The 20,000-nt window shown below is 44.8% G+C and overlaps 2 protein-coding genes across 16 annotated transcripts in view; one reads left to right on the forward strand and one right to left on the reverse strand.

The window, feature by feature from the left end:
- DDX31 (DEAD-box helicase 31) overlaps positions 1-16,670 on the reverse strand; it is a 70,350-nt gene extending 53,680 nt beyond the window's left edge. For 3 of the 8 annotated variants that reach the window (XM_072778486.1, XM_072778483.1, XM_072778481.1), the window contains exons 1-8: positions 16,034-16,222; positions 11,049-11,305; positions 10,867-10,942; positions 9,801-9,844; positions 8,604-8,674; positions 7,555-7,619; positions 2,173-2,217; positions 776-817 (exon numbers count right to left, since the gene is read on the reverse strand). In XM_072778486.1, the coding sequence (XP_072634587.1) occupies positions 776-817; positions 2,173-2,217; positions 7,555-7,619; positions 8,604-8,674; positions 9,801-9,844; positions 10,867-10,942; positions 11,049-11,305; positions 16,034-16,207 (774 nt within the window). In that variant the 5' untranslated portion in view covers positions 16,208-16,222. Of the gene's footprint in view, positions 1-775; positions 818-2,172; positions 2,218-7,554; positions 7,620-8,603; positions 8,675-9,800; positions 9,845-10,121; positions 10,178-10,866; positions 10,943-11,048; positions 11,306-11,930; positions 11,982-15,056; positions 15,153-15,457; positions 15,475-16,033; positions 16,223-16,333 lie in introns of those variants that run through there. The other 5 variants (XM_072778488.1, XM_072778482.1, XM_072778487.1 and 2 more) reach the window with 5 other exon arrangements.
- Positions 16,671-16,868: 198 nt separating this feature from the next.
- The window catches only part of GTF3C4 (general transcription factor IIIC subunit 4), a 33,612-nt gene continuing 30,480 nt past the window's right edge, over positions 16,869-20,000 (forward strand). For 6 of the 8 annotated variants that reach the window (XR_012008435.1, XR_012008436.1, XR_012008434.1 and 3 more), the window contains exon 1: positions 16,871-17,325. Coding sequence is in view for 4 of the 8 variants with exons in the window: in XM_072778478.1 (XP_072634579.1) it covers positions 16,969-17,325 (357 nt within the window). In the remaining 4 variants the exon portion in view is untranslated. Of the gene's footprint in view, positions 17,326-20,000 lie in introns of all 8 variants that reach the window. The other 2 variants (XM_072778480.1, XM_072778477.1) reach the window with 2 other exon arrangements.

Consider the following 20,000-nt stretch of genomic DNA (forward strand, 5'->3'; position numbering starts at 1 on the left):
GCTCTATAATGAGCTTCCAGAATTGTGAGAGAAATGGGAGCTTTATTTTATTTTATTTTATTTTAAAGATTTTATTTATTTATTCATGAGAGACACAGGGAGAGAGGCATAGACATAGGCACAGAGAAGAGAAGCAGGCTCCATGCAAGGAGCCCAATGTGGGACTCAATACCGGCATCCAGGATCACACCCTGAGCTGAAGGCAGACACTCAACCGCTGAGCCACCCAGGTGTCCCCAAATGGGAGCTTTCTAAATGATTTCTGTAGCTTCTCTACCTCTCCCCATGAAGCCTGAGTTGAAAACACATTCCTTCTTTTTCCTTTCGGGGTACGACAAAACCTAAGCACAAAACCCTCCTTACTCCCCATCCCTGACAAAAGAAAGGACAGATAAGTTCTCCATCTAATTTGGTAGGCTGGCAGGCTATGGCTCTGCAGCCCACTCTCTCTTCTTTCTTAAGCCCTACGTGCAGCCTTCCTGTAGCTTTCCAAGTGATCACTTTGTGGTCGTCCCTCTGAATCTCCACATGTGTCTTGGTAAGGACCACAGTGAACAAACTACAGGACACTAGTCACCTAAGCTAAAAACTGGCAGTTAGTAAAGTTTAAATGAGTAAAATCCTACAAATTATACCTGAGTAGAGACACCCAGAGAATTGAGAAAAACTGAAATAATTCCTTGCTTTTTGAAAACAAAAATAAGACTGGTAGACTTCTCGTTTCTTAAAAAGTCAGGGGGAAAAGAGACAAAACTGAACCCATGGCTTACCTTACCTTAAGCAGTTTCTGGACAGTGTCAAAGCTTTGCAAAGCCAGCTGTGAAGAGTGAAAAGTTACAGATAATGAACCAGGCTGTTTTCCACTCCTCCCCAGCAACCTTTTAAAAACTGTTAGACAATGTAGTGATTAGGATTCCAACTCAGACCTTAGGGTAAGATTTAAGAAAAACAAAATGTGATACACAGAATCTACTCAGAATAATATGCCTTGTTCTTATACTTCTGGAATCTGTCAGTTTAGAGACTGTGGACAGAGATACCACGTCCACTCCTTGGACATATACAAAAATAGTGTCTTGTGCTCCCTCTGCTGGCTCAAATTCCCTGAGTGCCACACAGAGAAGTACAAGTCTACAGTGCACACGGATGGAGAAGCGAAACAGCATCAGCCTGAATATGCCTCCCTTTAGGAAGGTAGAGAATAGAATATGCAGGAAGGAGTAACTTGGAATAGCGGTCAATAGGTGACCTTCTGGGCACATTGCTTTACAGGTGGTATAAGGTATCCTTGGAATATGCAAAATAGAGCACCGAGAGATGGTCACTCCCATTATTAAAGGAACAAAATCCAACAAGCCCAATGGAAACCAGAGGAACTGAAAATTAATGTAGGTTATAACCATTAACAACCATCAAGAAGCCTCAACATAATCCCTTTATCCAAGGAGATATATATATATATATATATATATATATATATATATATATATATATATAGTTTCCACATGCTTAGTATTCATGATGCATCCTAGGGAAGTAGCAAGTTGCTGCTGTAAAAATTTAAATAGCTTCATGCCTGCTCCTTTACAGGACTGAGCTGAGATAGGGCACTGCAGGCTATATAACAGGCTAAGTAGAAACCTCCATCTCCATGATCAATTCTCTGCAAGGAAGTGATTAGCATTTGATATGGGAAACAGATACCCTAATCTAAACTTGACTCTGTAGGCAAATAAAATAGATCAGATAGAAGAGATCTCCACCAAGAAAGAAGAAAAATGTCAAGAAGCTTAACTCTGAAGAACAAGTAAAATTTTTGGTATACTAGCCTCTTTTTTTAAAAAAGTTTATTTTAAGGCCGACTGCTCTAATTTTTAATTAAGTTGTAATACATACCAAAAAAAGTAGATGTAATTAATTCCTTTCAATAGTGCAGAAATTTATAGTATCATTAGTTTTAGACAATAGGGAATGCTTTTCCACACTTAGCTTATGATTTTCAAAGAGTACCTGAATTTTTCTTCTTGATGGTAGTCAAAAGGATGGCCCCAGGCAAAGGTAAGAGAGCAGAAGGGAGAAAAAAACGGTAAAATCCACTTTTAAATTCCAAAGGATCTCACTTCCAAAAGGAAGTGCCTGTTTAAAATTCATCCAGAAAGTGAGAATGCTTACCTCTCTCGTTGGCACTAGTACCAGGGCATAGGGGCCGTCACTGCGCTATTGACACAGAAGGAAAGAAATGCCATGAGTGGGTGAACGAAGGTCACAGGACTCCAGGTGGACTGATCATGAGGGTGGCCACTTGCACACATCAGCAGCAGTATCATTAAGAAAGGGACTATGATGCCCACTACCCTTACTATTATGCAACCTGTTCTAAAGGTTCTGGCCCATGCAATCAGACAAGAGAAAGAAATATGAATAAATCTGGAAAGTAGGATATAAATCTGTCATAATTAGCAGATGATATTTTACCCTAAAAACAAAACAAAAAAACTTAAAAGAATCAACTGATAATCTACTAAAAAAAGGACAATTCAGGTAGCTGAATGCAAAATTAATATCCACAAATCTACAGCTTCCAACACAAAGAAGTTACAAAACACAATAGGGGGGAGGGAAAACAAAAATCACACCAGAGCAGCAACAACAAGAAGCCTGACAAAAAAAATGTATAAAATCTATATGAAAGTTTAAAACACTCCTGAGGAGCATAAAATAAAATTTGAATAAATGGGAAAATGTATCCTATTCTTGGATAAGATGGCTCCAAATGACAAATAAGCTAAGTCAACCCGCAAATGTAATACAAATCTAACAAAATTGCCACAAATAGGCATGTATGCATACATATATATAAAATATATAAAATCAGACAAGCTGATTTCAAAGTTCCTATGAAAAATAAATGTGTAAGAATAACCAAAATATGTCTGAAAAACACCAGATGTTAAAACAATTAAGACTACCATAATTTTAGCAAATTGATACTGGCATATGAATTGAAATCACAACAGCAAATAGTCTACACCAGAATCAAATACACACAGAAATGCAGTAAATAAGGTACATTTTACATCAATAGGGAAAAGATAAATTATTCAGACTTCAAGAACAAAGACAGAAAAGTTAGAATTAAGCTCTCCTTTTTACAAATGACATAAAACTCAAAAACTATAAAAGAAAACACTAATAAATCCTATTACATAAAAATTTTTGACTTCAGAATGGGAAAATAATACCTAAACAAAATCAAGTATTAAATGACACAATGAGGAGAAAACACACTACACGTAAGAGAAAGGGTCAATGTCCTTAGTTTACAAAGGTCTGTGATTCAATTAAAAAATAAAGAAAAAAGACCACAACAACTGAAGTAGAAAAATGGAGAAAGGACATAAGTAGCTAATTTATGGAAACAAGAATTCAAAACATGGCTTTAACAAATATGAAGAGATGCTCAACTCTACTGTTAAATGAGCAAACGTAAAATAGCTGGTAGTGTCACGAGGGTGCAGGTGAGCAGGGAGGGGCTCCTGTGTGTCCCTGCTGCTGGGAAGGCACTATAGTTTTACCCATTTGAAGTTCAACTGCGGTGTTTATCTACCAAATAAACATGCCAGTTTCCCTTACAGGAATTTCCCTAACAGATATACCTGTAAGTGTGCATAAAAAAGTAAAATTATTTTACAGACCTTAAAGTATGTACAATAATAGCCTTCTTTATAGCAAAATATTAACATAATGTAAATTCTACCAATGAGGGAATGATGAGGTAACCTGTGGTAGTGACAGGCGTTGGGATACTAGATAGCCATTAAAAAAGCAAGGCAGGGATGCCTGGGTGGCTCAGTGGTTGAGCGTCTGCCTTTGGCCTAGGGCATGATCCTGGGGTCCTGGGATCGAGTCCCACATCAGGCTCTCTGCATGGAGCCTGCTTCTCTGCCTGTGTCTCTGCCTCTCTCTCTGTGATTCTCATGAATAAGTAAATAAAATTTATTAAAGTAAATAAATAAAAGACAGATTGGGCAGGGTACCACTAAGAAATTATCCCAAAACATACTAAGTGAACAAAAGCAAGGTACGAAACACCATGCACAGCAAACAACCACTTATGTATCAAACCAAACACAACAGAAAAAAACACACACAGAAGCTCCAACTGAAAGGGGAAAGGAACTCTGTGTGCTCACACTTGCTCTCTCTGCAGAGACTAGCCTTGGGAGGGCCACCAGGGTGGGTCTGAGGGCCTTGCACCCAGAGAGAGCTGGGCCACGTAGGGGAGAGGGAAGTATAGAACTACTTTCCACCATGTACTGTTTGGTAGTCTTTTAACTTTTTTAAACATGTAAATTATCTCTAAAAAGGATCAATGCAGATAAGAGAAAACCAAAAGGAACCTAACAAAGGCCTCAAAGTCAGTGGCATCTTGAATCTCCAAAGTGCTCACAGACCCTCAGGAATTAACCAAAACAATGTTAATTTAGAACCTAGGTGCAGAGGTAAAGCAGATTTGATTGCAAGCATGGTTTTCATGTTTTGCATAGGAAACATTTACCCACTAAGGAGAAAAGGATTTGGGATTCAAACTAGAGCTGTCTGTACTCGACATCAAGTCTGGGAGGCTATGCTGAAGCCCGGGTGAGGAATGGTAAACATGTTAGTACAACGGTATCAACGTGCCAGTGTGACGTTAGGAGATTCTGACATTTCAAAAGGTGTTACTACACAGAGAAGAAGAAAGAAAAATCAATTCCTCGCAGGGCAGAAGTGAGTAAAGAAGGATGGATGTGTTGTTAAAAAAAAAAATCAGAGCCCAAATAACTGAAAGAGTGAAAACCCAGAACAGCAATCCATTCTCATTCCATCACCAAAGTAATTTACGACTCTGCTGGGTGCCATGAGTTTGCTGCTTCCTCCAGATAGGTTTTTTACAGGTCAAATCATTTTACAATGAATTCCAAGGGTCTATACTGAATATTATTTGAAATAAGTGAATTAAATTTGCCCAGAGAAAACTCTTTTTACAGAATATTTCGATCTTCAATAAAATGAGTTGTTATTGATGTTAAAACATATGGAATAAATAAAAACAATGGCATGGCTGGTGAACGTTTCTGGGTATAAGCAAATCAAATCATTGCCGTTCAGACCAGCCACATGCCCAGGTTGTCGACAGTGAGAGCTAACACTTCATGAGCAAGTACTATCAAGAGGCGCTGGACACCAGCTCTCTGCCCTCCACGTGCATTAGCTCAGGAGCCTCACGGAAACCCGGGAGACAGGCATTGCTATTGGCCCTGCACCACAGGTGAAGCCACAGAGGGATGAAATGGTTTGCCTGAAGATACACTCAGACCCAGGCTTTGAGCAGAGCTGCCCACCACATGGTCTCCCTAATGGACATAATTTAATCTCTCCTGTCCTCAGGTCACCAACCTATGAAATGAGACACTTGGGTTGGAACTACAGGACCCAGGCTAGCTCAAATATTCCCTAATTCTCCAACCTTATAAAAAACCCACCGCTAGCAAGAAACTCTCCTAGAATTTATAAATGGATGAGACTTTACCACATTATTGCAATACTTGGCCTCTCTCCTTCTCTAGCAAGGTATCAGTAATGATGCTAAGTCCTTCATATGAATTATCTCACTGAAAAGTGCCCGATGGGAAGAAAAAAATCAGTCACTTGTAGGAAATAAATTCCTCATTTATCCACCTCAGAGGAAAACAGTATTAATAGTTTCTTTCTTGTCTTTTTATGCACACAAAGTATATTTATGAAATCAGATCATACTGCACACACTGCTTTGTACCCTGCCTTTCTTTAACATGTAAGAACATTTAAAATTCACAAAGAGTAATTGAAAAAAAATGCCACTTTTAATGTCTATGTAAGGTTCCATCACTTGGATGTTGCATAGGATTTATTGATTTTAAATTATTTAAATAAAATTTAAGTAAAACTTAAACGCTCATTTTGAAATAAATTTAGGCTTACAAAAAAATTACACAAATAGTACAAAGAACTAATCTCTCATACCCTTCTTCCAGCTTCCTTTTGTGGTATCAATTCTCAAAATCCCAGTACAATGATCAAAACCAGGAAATCAGCACTAATGTGATGAATTAATCTGCAGTCCATATTCTGACTTCACTAACTGACCTATCAACATCCTTTCCCCAGACCAGGATCCAGTTCAGTACTACATGGTGTATTTAGCTGTCCTGCCTTGTCTCTTTTAACTTGGGGTAGTTCTTCAGCATTTCTGTTTTTGGTGAAATACTTTGGAACAGTAATGGCCAGTTACTTTGTAGAAGGTCTCTAGATTTGCGTTTGTCTGATGTTTGCTTATGATTAAATTCAGGTTACACATTTTAGGCAGGAAAACCACAGAAGTGGCTGTGTCGTCTGGGCACCTACCTGGAGGTACATGAGGCTGCCACGTCCTGGCACTGGTGATGCCCACACCTGGGTAAGGTGATGACAGCCAGGCTTCCCTATTGCAAAGTTACTGTTTTTCCCTTGTGATTAGAAGTATCTCATAGGGAGATCCTCTGAGACTAACTAGGTAAATAACCCATTTTTCATCAGATTTCCACCCACTCATTTCAGCATCTGTGATGATTCTTGTGTCAAACAGTATTACTAAGGCACTTGCCAAATGGTGATGTTCTACTTCCATCACCTCTATGTTTATCCACTGGAATTCTGTGAGGAAGGCCTCTCCTTCTCCCATTTGTTTATATATTTATTCAATAATTCATTTCTATCAGTTTGTACTCATGGATATTTGTTTTAGCCTATGGGCTATAATCCAATGCTATCACTACTTATTTGTCACTGAGTATCAGGTAGGCTGGATACATGCCTAATTCTATATGTCCAAACTGAGGGCAAAAGTAACTGATTTGCTCTTCTCATCTGCCTTGTACCGACCTCTCTTCCTATTTCAGATCCCACCATGTCCTCTCCACTGAGGACAACCAGGACATATTTGTAGGACTCTGGGCTGGGTTTTGAGATGATGCCTGTGCCTCTGGAGCCGGGCAGTTAACTTGCCTCCTATGGGACCCAGGGAACCCAATTCTGGTCCCTTTGGCCCAAGCACTAACTGTATTTCCCAACTGAAGACAAGTATTCCACCACTGCTCCTCAAGCCTCCATTTCTTTCTGTAAACTTAGGGTAACAGTAATATCTGTAAGTCACCAGGGTCAGGGGTGGGGTTTAAGATTCAAGAAGATAACATGGGCAAAGAATGCAGCACAACATATCACACAAGGAGCATTTATTTAACCAATGTTCCCTATTAGACCTGCCATGATGATTACAAAATCTATTCTATTCTATTCTGGGCACTGTCCTCAGATGCAGCGTGTTTCTGTAAGAAGTGAATTAAAAAAAAAAGAAAATAATGCTAAATGAAAACAGACTCTTTAAAAAAAAAAAAAAAAAGGAAAACAGACTCTTTAGGTCCCCATATTATTGCTTTGGTTCAGTTCAACGTTACTAATGCACTATGAGCAATAACAGAAAAACACTATACTCACCTGTATTTTCGGTTTCATTGCTTGGAGAGACTGGACCACAGGGATGCAGTAGGCGAGGGTTTTACCTTTTAAAAAAGTATAAAAACAATGAAAATCACAGACCCTACAGATGTAGGAAAAACAAAGACAGTAAAGAAAAGGGGCTTTGCTATCTTTGGGTAGCACTAAACTCTGGCAACAGGAAAAGTTCAAGTCTTACATCCAGGAGAGGTGAAAACAGAATTTGCCCATCTGCCACAACTCCCAATTTTGTTTGTAAATACAGTACTTCCCCCAAAATCTGCAGCCTCAGCTCCTTTGTCCAACTAGCAAGGGAGACAATGACATATTTCCCAAGTTACACAAAAGCTCAACTTGAGGACTACCCCTCAAAGACAGAAAACTCCTTTAAAGTCATCCTTAACTGCACAGATGAGCTTCACAGACAAGTGAATGACCTGGATGGTGCTGATATGCTTAGGAGCCAGTCTGAACCCTGCGCCAGACTCTAAAGACTGTGGAGAAACCAAGGACAGCAAAAGCTTTGGGCTTCCACCCACCTGAATGGTGGCTGAGCTGGGGAGGGGGGTGGGGAGAGTAGTGAATAGCCAACCTATCATTCTGGGCACAAGAGGGTCAGAAGAACAAGTCTACCGACAATTGGAACATGTAATATCTGTGTTCCATATTGGAGCAAAACAACTGGTATCCAATCACTGTGTGCTCATGTTAGAATTGGGCTTCAGTATCTGAAGAAAATATTCATCCCCCCACTGGAGTGAGGAAGGCAGCGTGGGCCATCCACAGTGGAACTGGGCAGAGCCCTGACAGAGGCTCAGAAGAGGGACAGTGGAACCCAACCACCTCCTGATTATTCCTGATCACAGCACCATCAACCACCCCCTTCCTTTCCCTAGGGAAAAAAAGCTCTAATCAAGAGCAGACATGGCCTTCCTCCCTCCCCCCAAAAGACAAAGCTGCCACCACAGACAGACACCTTACTATAGAACCGACTATGTGAATGGGGCCCAGATATCAGGGGATAAGGGGCAGAAGTGATGATGACTGACCTGAGCCTGTCTGCGATCTCACCAGAGCATCTCTGCCTTCCAGCAATGCAGGAATACTTTGCTTCTGAACACTTGGGCCACCCAAAAGAAAGAACACATGCTGATCTACAATATTTTACTCTCTCATGTTTACAGGCAGAGAGGCAGGATACATAAATCACAACCAGCCACATGCTTTGCTTTGTCTGCCAACTGCTACCTTCGAAGTTACCTAAATGTTTAAGCAAAGGTGCTGAGAAACTTTTGATAACTGGAAAGATAAAACCACAGTCCAATTTCTGGAACTCAGCTGATAATACTGAGGCAAGCCAGGAACTGGCTGCTCCAGCAAACTGATTAAAAAGAAAAATGGCACAGGCATGATGACCAGCTGGAGCGACCACGAGCGCCTATCACACATCTCCCTGCCTTCTGTGGCAGACAGTGTGACACAGTAAGATGTGACGGACAGATTCCCATGCACAGGGAGGCTCATGAGCCATCCAGATAGCTGGGGCTGCTTCCCAGTCTCCAGAAAACCAAGGTGTGACTATTATACGCACACTAAGACATGTGTCCACATGTGTATCTAAAAACAAACAACAACAAAGGGCACAGAATTCATTTAAATTTGGTTGATGAAACTGAACAAAGCAATTGGTATGGGACTCCTTATTTTATTCAATACTCTTATTCATTTGTACATGTAAGTGAAACACGATGATTAGTAAAATGTAAAGCATACATAGTCACTAAAAGGAAGTTCATCTCTAGCCTACACCTTTTTACTATTCTATTTTCCAAAAGTTATCACTATTAAATGTTCAAAATAATTTTTTTCTTTATCCCATTCTATTTGACCAAATATCTACTCTCTTTTTGCTCTAATTCTTAATACTAAAAAATGACGTGGTAAATTCTATATCGTGGACATATTATTTTCAGGGAAGCATGGACAGCAGCAGGATCACATGCAGATCACATCTTTTGGACCAGTTCAGAGCTGAGAACAGCAGTAGATGGGGGTTCAGTCTCCCCATTTAACCAGTAGGGAAACTGAGTGGTTAAGTGATGTGTCACGCCCTCGATAGGCAACAATCTGGCAGTGTTCTCTAACAACAAGACACAAATTTGCTCTGTGCTCCACAAATTATTCAGATTTCACTGATTATGCCCATTCAAGTCTTAAGAAAAGCAAGACTGGTCTGGAACCCTTACCTGGTCATACTAGTCATGTTTAAAACCGTATTTATTGTAGAAATCTAAAAGAAAACACACACACAAAACATTTTTAACTACCAAATTTTTGGCATATCTTTAATGCAAATGAGGATGCAAAGTAGCCGAAGAGACTGGGATTAAACGGATGACCGTGTTCAAGTCAAGTTCTTCCAATCAGTGTTACCTGGGGATGGTTCTGCCCACCCCTGCCCCCAATATGTGGCAATGTCTGGAAAAATTTTTGTTGTTATAAGTGGGGCAGGGGACATCACTGGCATCAAGTGAATAGAGACATGGAGTGCTGCTGCACATCCTTACCATGCACAGGATGGTGCCCATGACAAAGAGTTATCCATTCCCAAATGTCCACAGCATGAACCTGCTCAATATCTCCATTCAAACCCGCAGATAAAAAAAAAAAAACAGGTTATGTAAGTTACCCTAAAGGAGTAAGCTGTGGCCACAGGAGCAAAGGAAATCCAGACTCCCTAAAAGTTAATGCATTTCTCTCTTCTTACTCACAAATAAGAGCGAAAATTTCATTTACAGCCCCCCCCCCAAAAAAAAAACCAAAAACAAAACAAAAAAAAACCACCAAGAAACCATCTATTTGTTGTTTGTAGAAAATGTAAGTTAAAATAGCCTCATCTTCCTTCAATTCTCTGTAACAACAGCCTACCCTTGCTATAAAGATGCCAGCTTAGTTACCTCTCCTGTGATTACTGTGACCCCTGCTACCTAGATCAGCCTCATGTCCCATCTACCCACTAATGAGGAGCTGGTCCTGGAGTCTAATAATTGGAGTCCCAGGCCTAATTTGAATTAGGTAAGTGTTTAGTTCTTTAAAAAGGCGATGGGGATGGAGGTAAAGACAGCAAACAGTAACCTGAGCTCACTGGGACTGTCTTAGAAGAGCATCTTATCAATCTGACTTCGTTCGGGTAACTTGGAGCAGAAATAACCATTCTTTGACTTTTCTTCCTAGAACTGTCATTTCACAGACATTCCAAATGAATAACCACACTGAAAAAACCAACTGCACAAGACACTGAGAGATACTTACTAAATGTGGGTGGAGGTCCAGTTCATGAAAAGCATCTGAAGTAAACACCTTTTCTTGTACCTGCTTTACTACAGGTCTGCAAGTGATGAACAAAACCCAGGCATCAGTTCCAATCAACACAGAAAAGGACAGAACACACTTAACTCCTCTTATTCCTGAAGCACACCTGCACCCGAACATACCTGTGGAGCTCTGGAATTTCAGGATTATTTTTAAATAATGATGAAGTCCTAATGCACAGTTTCTGTTCTCGGTTTCCATCAGTCACACCAACCAAAGATTTCTTCGGAGAAAACGTTTTCTGTGCCTTCCCCTTAAAAGTCCTTTGTGTTTCTTTAGCAGCAGCTTTCTTGGCTGGGAGAAATGATGTCTCATTCCTCCGTTTCGCTGGGGGAGCCTCACTGGATGCTTGGTGTTTTCTTTTGGTGGCCTCTGCTTGCTGCGTTGTTCCCAAAAGGCAAGAGCAACAAGAGATGCATTAGTCCATGAAAACAGACCTCAGAGTGAAGCCTGACTGCCCACAGAATTGCATCTCTCCCTGCAGAGATGATTATGCCCCATATGTCAAGCAACAGTTTAGGGTCTGTAATCAGATTCTTTGACTCAGCTTTTTTTTTTTTTTTTCCCCAAAAAGAAAAATTCAAAATGAAACAGAACACAAAAATCTTCAGCTCATTCATCCACTAGACCTCACCATCCATCTTAACCATCAAATCAACCAAGAGGAAGGTGAGGATCCAGAAGGAAGAATTTGGGCTGAATATGAACAAATGGGAGTCCCTTTTAAGGGAAGAGAGAACTCACCTTGTGAAATGTGCATGCTAAGTCAATCCTTATCCCTAGATGTCCATCTACACAAAAAGGACAGGGGAGGGGGCAGTGCATCCTCTCTCTCCACCAACAAAGCCTGTTGGTGACTAGACATGGGAGGCTGCATCCCAGCCGATGCCCAGGAAGCGGAAACCTTCATTACTGCTCTACCCCAGAGTGCTTGGATCGCTGTCATCCTCCCCCCTCACACTGCTCCCCCAGATTCAGATGGCTTGGAGACGATTCCTACTTGCCGTTTTCATTCCAAATGAGAATTCTGCTCCATCCATCACTTCTACCACAATTATTTCCAACTCTCCTTGCCTTTCAGTTCCCCCATCTGATTGCTGATTATAGGCTACAACATTCAGTATTTTCTTGCCTGTTGCTTATTTCTGTAACATGAATGTAGCTACATGTGCGATGTCCAAACTTCTAGGAGAAGAAACATCCAATTTTCTTTGGGCTACTCTTCCAATTTACACATGAGTAAAAAACATCCTATGAATAGATAGGGCTTATTATTAGGGCATTTTGGTTTCTCTTGGTATGTTATTTTCACCTTAGCTTGAAATGATGAATTCCATTTACACATCAGCTTGTTTTGGCCATGACTAACCTACAAATAACAATAGTTGTTTGTTCCTGGCATCTACAGGACTCCTGTATCTAACTAATTCAATAAATACAACTTTGAGGGCAGCCCAGGTAGCTCAGTGGTTTAGCGCCGCTTTCAGCCGAGGGTGTGATCCTGGAGACCCAGGATCGAGTCCCACGTCAGGCTCCCTGCATGGAGCCTGCTTCTCCCTCTGCCTGTGTCTCTGCTTCTCTCTCTCTCTCTGTTTGTGTCTTTCATCAATAAATGGGTGAAATCTTAAAAAAAATTTTTTTGGAAAAAATACAACTTCGAGTATTTACTATTAATAAAGAATTAATATACTCTATCTTACAAATCTATTTTTACAAAGTCTCAAGTTTCTGAATGTTCAGATTAAAGAAAGAGATTAGGCAAAGTTCCAGGTCTACCGAATCATTTGCAAGGCAGAAGGAAATGTACTGACATTCCTCGATTTTCAGAACTATAGGCTCTCAGAGAATAAAACGGCCTACAGGCCACTCCTGCCATGCACAGACTTCCTATAGCAGGCTCCCTGACAAGTGGCCTTGCAGTACGCCTTGCCTACACACCTCCCCTTATTGCTCTCCATCTCTCCAGACATACCAAATCCTAGGGGTTAGAAAACTATTCCTGACACTCAGACAAGATTCGCCACTTTGATTATCTATCTGCTAGTCTGAGGTCTGCTATCTGCAGCAACACAAAACAAGCTTACTTTCTCTTGTACATCACATTCCTTCACACATCCTCTAACTTTTTGTTTCTTCTTTGGACTAAATGGCCCAAACAAGACACGAACTTTCAATCCTTTGTCATTCCAGTCAGCTTTTATTCCCATGTCAACTGTTCTCTAAAAGAAAGTGTTCAGATTTATAAATAGTATTTCATAGGCTTTCTACTGCTCTTAGGCTAAAATAAAAAATCTGTAACATGACTTACAAAACCTTCTAGAGGCTGGCCTCTGCCCATCTCACCAGCGTCAGCTGTCCTGGTCTTCCTTAATTCCTAGAATGTATCATGCTCCTTCCCTCCTCAGGGCCTTTGCACATGCTATTGCCATACCTATGTCTGCAACCCTTCCTTTGGCTGACTAACTCAAACTCCTCCTTCAGACCTAGGCTTACAGGGTCCTCAGAAGAACCTTTCCTGACCTCTTCTCTCCACCTAGTCAGGCCAGGTACTTTGGCTCTCCTGGCACTCTTTTTTCTTTGCTGTAGCACTCAGTACAACTACAAGCATAAAATGTAATTTGTTACATGGTGTCAGTCCTCCCCATTAGACTGTGAACTCTACGAGAAAATGGACAAGTCTGTCCTGTGTGGCACTGCATCTCCTGTATGGGCTCAATTCTGCCCAAAGTCAGTGTTCAATAAATGCTTGTAAGATGAATGATACACAATGAAATTATCCCTTTCCATAACAAGAACAAACAAGGACACTACTCCACTACTTGTTAACTACTACTTGTTAGCTTTTCTGCCCCAGCATCCACAACACGTTCATTTAAAAAACTGACCATTAAAAACAAAAAAACAAACAAAACAAAACAAAAACCCCAAAAAACAAAAAAACTGACCACTTAGTAGCTGTCAAGTAGCTTGGTTCTGAAAATGCAAGTCTAGAAAATTAGGCAAGCCCTTGAGGAACTCATAGGTTTGTGGAAGAGACAAAAGTATAAAACCACAAACCCAAGCCTATATTTGTACTCAGAAGAAGTATGTTACAAAGAATTATGAAAGCACAAGATGTCTACCATGGCCTACAGGTAGGGTAATGGAGGCCAGGAAACAGAAATGCTTCATGAGGTGGCATCTAACCAAAGAGGAACAAGAGGACCCAAATCTACTAAAAAATCAGCTCTACATTAAGCAAATCACCTCCCTCTGAGTCTCTGCTCCTACCTGTAAAATGAGGGGGTCCTGGCAGATGACCTCTAGGGCTCATCTAGCCTTAAAAGTCTAAATGCTACATCTCTGATATTAAAAAAATATACCATCCCCCAGGCAATATGCTAAGTATGTATGTGAATTATTTAATGTATCAATATAGGTAACGGAATCATCCCATTTTAAGATGAGAACACTGAGATAGAGATACAAAGTAATTTGTCCTAAGATCCAGGCTTTGCTCAGGCACGGATTCCAAAGCCAGGGTTGGTGATGATTATGCTATGACACTATTTATTATAACTGTATCCTGTTTGGTTGGAAAAACATCATGTGTAGCCTGATCCCTCTGTTTGTTTTCTAGAAGAGCATACACCGAAATGTTAACCAGAGTTACCTCTGAGTATGGCAATTGTAAGTTTTCCATTATCATACTTCCCCTGTTTCCAGTAACAAATTTGTAAATTTGATTACTTGAGTAATCAAAAACATTTTTAGAAAGAAAACACTGCATAGTGTGAGGTATAGCCATCACTTGAATTGTCAAGGCCTTTCCAAATTCAGCATATTAGCTACCCATCCCAAATTCAGGCCACTGGTGAATCTGATTGGCATACCTATAATTCTCATTCAAGACAAAAAAACGCAGACAAGGGCCCCGCAGACACCTGTCATCACCTTATTAGTGCATATCCTTGACACCGTGGTTCAAGAGATCATAAATCCAGACACTGTTTCTATCCCTTCAATTCACTCAACAAGGTGTTAATAGCGCTTCTTCTGTTCCTGGGCACCTCTATGGCGCAAGCACCCCACTGACCTCCGGACATAGCAATTCTATTACTCAGAATGGAACCGATTCAACTTTTACTTACCATCGGCATTTATTAAGTGCTTCTACCGGCTGGAGAGTAGAGCTTCTATGTATATAATTTCATTTACTCCTCATGATAACCCTGATGCAGAAACTGCTGCTCTCATTTTACAGATTGAAAAAGTGAGGTTCAGAGAGGTCAAACAACTTCCCCCAGTTCACAAAGCCAGCATGCTGCAAGCCGGGCGTCTCATCCCAGGTCTGTCCTACTCCAAATCCCATGCTCCTGGGGGCTCTTCGGTATTTTTCCCCTTCCTCCTCCCAGAGAAGCACCGACCCCACTGGCTGGCTGAAAAATCCCTACTCCCAAACCTCTAAATCCTAAAGCTTGACTATCACTGAAAAAACCACCAAAGAGAATCCGTGTGCGACCTCGAGGAACGTGGGCTTCAACGGAATCACCTGTTGCTCTTTGGAGGAGGCAACACTCCTTCCTGGACACGAGGTGGTAGGATTTCTGGCGCCTGCGCGAACTCGGGGTTCTACGCACACTTTCTGCCCTGCAGCCCTCCCCTCTTCCAGGAGAGAAGTCAAGCGGCCTAGAAACCGGTTTTCAGAGCCGGCTCGGTTCAAACGAAGGCGCCGGCCCCGTCCGCGGGGAGCGCTTCCCCGGCGCTCGGTGTTGCCTTCCCCCCTCCTCCCCCCGGCACGTGGGTGAGAACCGGGGCCGTTTCCGCGGCTCCTGGGGGAGCGCCCCGCTCTCCGGCCCTCGCTCCTCCCCCAGACGCCGCTCGGGTGAGCCCCGGGGGCTGAGCGGCCCTCGGAGGTGCGGCCGGCAATGCCCGGGCGGGGATCGGCCTCCCCTCCCCTCCCCTCCCCTCCCGAGCCGAGCCGAGCCGAGCCGAGCCCGGGGCCCTCCATCCCGGCCGGCGGGCGCTCCCGGCGCGGACACGTGCCGCTCGGACGTCCCCAGAGGCCGCCAGGCAGCCCTCGGAGCCCCAACTCCGTCCGCGGTCCGAGCCCTACCCGGAGCCCTACCCGGAGGCGAGGCGGCAGCTCGCGGCGTGCGGCGGGCCCGGCCCCGGGCGCGGCCGGCTCTGAAGCGGCGGAACTCAGCCTTCCCGCCGGCGCACGGCGGGGTCCCACGGGCGTCCTGGGAGCGGCGGCCGGAGACTCGGGGACGTGGACGGACAGCCGGCCCGCGGCAGCCATGGCGCACGGCGAGGCGCGGACGCAGGCCCCCGCCCTGCCCCCCGGCCCTGCCCCCGCCCCCGCCCTGCCCCCGGCCCGCCCCCGGCCCGCCCCCGGCCCGCCCCCGGCCCGCGGCGAGGCTCGCACCCACGTGGGCGGCGCGCGAGGACCCCGCGCAGCTGCCCCGCCGGCTCCTGCGGCCGCGCCCCTTCCGGCCCCCGAAGGGCCCACGGGCCGCGGCGCCCGCTCGGCCTGGTCCCTCGCGGTCCGGCCCGCGGCGGGCGATGCCCCAGGACACCGAGCCCTGGGGCTCATGCTAGAGGAGCTCTCTGAGAAACCAGGGGCCGTGTGCCTCCGGGCCAACGCTTCCTTCCCGTGCCGCCCGGCTACCGCTCCCTCGGCACCAGCTCCCCGGGAGGTGTCCACAGGGGCCCGGGGCGTGGTGGCCCGGAGACGGGGCCCTGCAGGAGGGCCGCTGCCCCCGGCCCACCTCGGCCGGGCCCAGGCGCCGCTCCTCCGTCCGGCCCGCGGAGGCGGCGCGCTTTCTGGACAGGCAGCGCCTCGGCCACCCGGCAGGGCTGGGTCGCCTAGCAACGGCGGGGTCCTTCCTGGCTCGGCGGCGCTCCGGGCCTGAGCGGAGAAAGCCGCGGCGGAGGGCGCTGGGGGCCGGCGGCTGCGGCGGCTGCGGCGGCTGCGGCGGCTGCGGCGGCGCAAGAGGCGGCAGCGGGACGGCGGCGCGGTGTTGGCGCGCCCCGGCATCCCGCCTCTGCACCCGAGGGGAAATGAGCTCGGCCGACAAGGCCCGGGTGGGGCCCGCGGCCGACGGGCCCGCGCCGCCCGAGGAGGACGAGGGCGAGGGGGGCGGCGAGGCGGGCGGGAAGGGGCCGGCGGCAGAGGCGGCCCCCGGGCCCAGCGCGGCGTTCCGCTTCCTGGTGACTCGGCGGGAGCCGGCCGTGAGGCTGCAGTACGCAGTGAGCGGCTTGGAGCCGCTGGCCTGGTCGGAGGACCACCGCGTGTCGGTGTCCACGGCCCGCAGCATCGCTGTGCTGGAGCTCATCTGCGACGTGCACAACCCGGGCCAGGACCTGGTCATCCACCGCACGTCGGTGCCCGCCCCTCTCAACAGCTGCCTCCTCAAAGTAAGTCCCCCCGGGGCCCCCGCCCTCGGGTCTCCTCTTGCCCCTTCTCGCAGCGGCGTTACCCGGCCCCCGCGCCTATTCCGGGGCTTCCCCTCGTCGGTCCAGAGCTTGGGGCTGAGCGGCCGGGGTCGCCGTCTTTTAGGGAGAAAACAAAAACGTGGCAGCCGTTGGCGCCCGGTGTTGCAGATCGCCCTCCCCCTTGCGATGCGCACAGGTATCCCGGGAGCTCCGGTCGCAGCCAGCTCCTTCCTCCGCCCCGGCGCCTGCCCCACTGCTGGCGCGGAGGACTCTCCGCGGTGCTTTCTGAGACTCCACCCCCTTTGACCCAACCCCAGACCTTGCCTCCACAGTTGCTCCTATTGTCTGGAATCGACTCCCGAGGCCCTCGTCTGGCTTTGTTTACTGTGACGTGCCCTCCTCCCGTGCCTCTTCTGCTTTGGAGGAGAAAATTTGGTCCTTTTCATTGCCTTAGCTTTCTTAGCGACTTTATTATACGAATGTTCCATCTCCCCTTGAGCAGCTTGAGTACTCTAGTTTTTTGTTTTTGTTTTTTTTTTTTGTTTTTGTTTTTGTTTTTTTTTAATAGCAGAAAGTCTTTGGGATGGGGAATGAAAAGTAAAGACTCTGGCAATAGAGGCGATTCTTAAACTTCAAGGCCTTTGTGTAGATTTAGGGCTTTCGGCTTCGTAAAAACTAAGTTTGCTTTCAGAACTTTAGGGTTCCTAGTTCGACTATTTTAATGTCACTACTTTCAAATTTATTTTTTCCCCCCAAATAGTAAGTCATATTGTTCGTTGGTGGGTTTAAAAGTATGGGAACTTCCCCAGTTTCCCTTATAAGTCTTTAGTACACATATATGTGATCTGTAAAAACTGGGCGTTCTGTATATACACTCATTCAGCAGACATTTGAATAGCAGCACCATGTATCAGGTAGGTGCTGATCTAGGTTCCGGAAATAAAGCAGTGTATGAAACCAAGTCCTTGCCTTCATGGAGCTTATGTTCTTTGGCACGTTATGAATGAGAAGGACCATCATATCGTTTAGCGATAAGCAGGGTAGAGGTATGTATCTGTGCCCAGAAAATGCGTTTATGTGAAGATGAAAGGTTTGTAAACTCTTTCTCTGCACTGCCGTCTTAAATATGAATCATTAGCTGTGGGTAGGGTTCAGAGCACCCATGCCACTTTTTTTTTTTTTTTAAGCACAAGAGTTTTATTTTTATTTTTTTAAAATACAGAATCTTTGTTTTCTGTAACTTTTTAAAAAAAATTTTTTTTAAGATTTTATTTATTTATTGACAGAGAGAGAGAGAGAGAGAGGCAGAGACACAGCCAGAGGGAGAAGCAGGCTCCATGCAGGGAACCCGGTGTGGGACTCGATCCCGGGTCTCCAGGATCACACCCCAGGCTGCAGGCCGCGCCAAACCTCTGCGCCACTGGGGCTGCCCAAGCACAAGAGTTTTAAACAATTGAGTTAAATCACTGGTAGACTGATATGATTAAACCCTGTGAGATCTTCTTGAGAAGATACGAACAAATTGGTTCTACCTATAAACAAATTGGTTCAGGTAGACAGATATTGGTAATACTGTGAAATTGAGAAACCAGGAGGGAGGCAGAGGAAAGGGGCTTTAAAAGGTATATCCTTACTATTTCTAAGAATGTTCATGTGCACATGAACTAGAGGAAACTTTGAGTGTGTGTGTCCAACATGGTCCAGATTTAATACTTTAGCAAAGAGAATTTTTTTAAGGGGGTGAGGGATAGGAGGGGCAGAGGAAGAGGGAGATTCTTAAGCAGGCCTCATGCCCAGCACAGAGACCATCTCTGGGCTCAGTCTCACAACCCTGAGGTCATGACCTGAGCTGAAATTGAGAGTCGGGATGCTTAACCGACTGAGCCACCCAGGTGCCCCTAGCAGAGAGAATGTAAAGAATCGAAGGAATAGTGAGGGGAGGCTCTTATATCAAGTGTTATCTGGTGTTGAATCTGAAGGAGATCTGAAAGAACATAGGATTTGGTTCATAAGAGGAGCAGAGGAAAGTGGCATCCACGTAGCAGGAATGAGGTGTCCATCTTATTCACAAACATAGTTAAGTCATGGACATACTTTATTGTTTGGATAAGTAATGATGGATCAACAGATGATCTCTTCTAGAGAGAGAAAGTGAGGTGAGGTCAATTGGGGAACTTCAAAGGTCAGTCTGAAGAAGTTGGCTTCAATCTAAGAAGCCCAAAGGTGCTGTAATAGTTTCATAAGAATGGATTGGCCTGGGATGGTTCAGGAATACGAGTCTGGTGGGCCTAGGAGTAATTTAACGATTGTTGGGGTCAATTTAAAATAGAGGGTACGAGATTGAGCTTTGGCTCAAAATAGCAAGATAGGCCTGTCTGTAGGAAGGGGATGATAAAATCTGTGTTGTTTCAACTTTTTTTTTTTCCTTCCCTTCTGAGAGAGAGAATGTGTGTGTCCAAAGGGTGGGAGGGGCGGACAGAGAGAGAATCCTAAGCAGGCTCCACACCCAGTATGGAGCCTGACCTGGGGCTTGATCTCATGACCCTGAGACCCTGACCTGAGCCCAAATCAAGAGTCTGACACTTAACCAGCTGATCCACCCAGGGCCTCTAGACATCTTGGAAGATTAAATACAAATACATACGTGTATGTGTGTG

This window comes from Canis lupus, chromosome 16, assembly GCF_048164855.1.
Source record: "Canis lupus baileyi chromosome 16, mCanLup2.hap1, whole genome shotgun sequence".
In the NCBI taxonomy this organism is placed as follows: domain Eukaryota; kingdom Metazoa; phylum Chordata; class Mammalia; order Carnivora; family Canidae; genus Canis; species Canis lupus.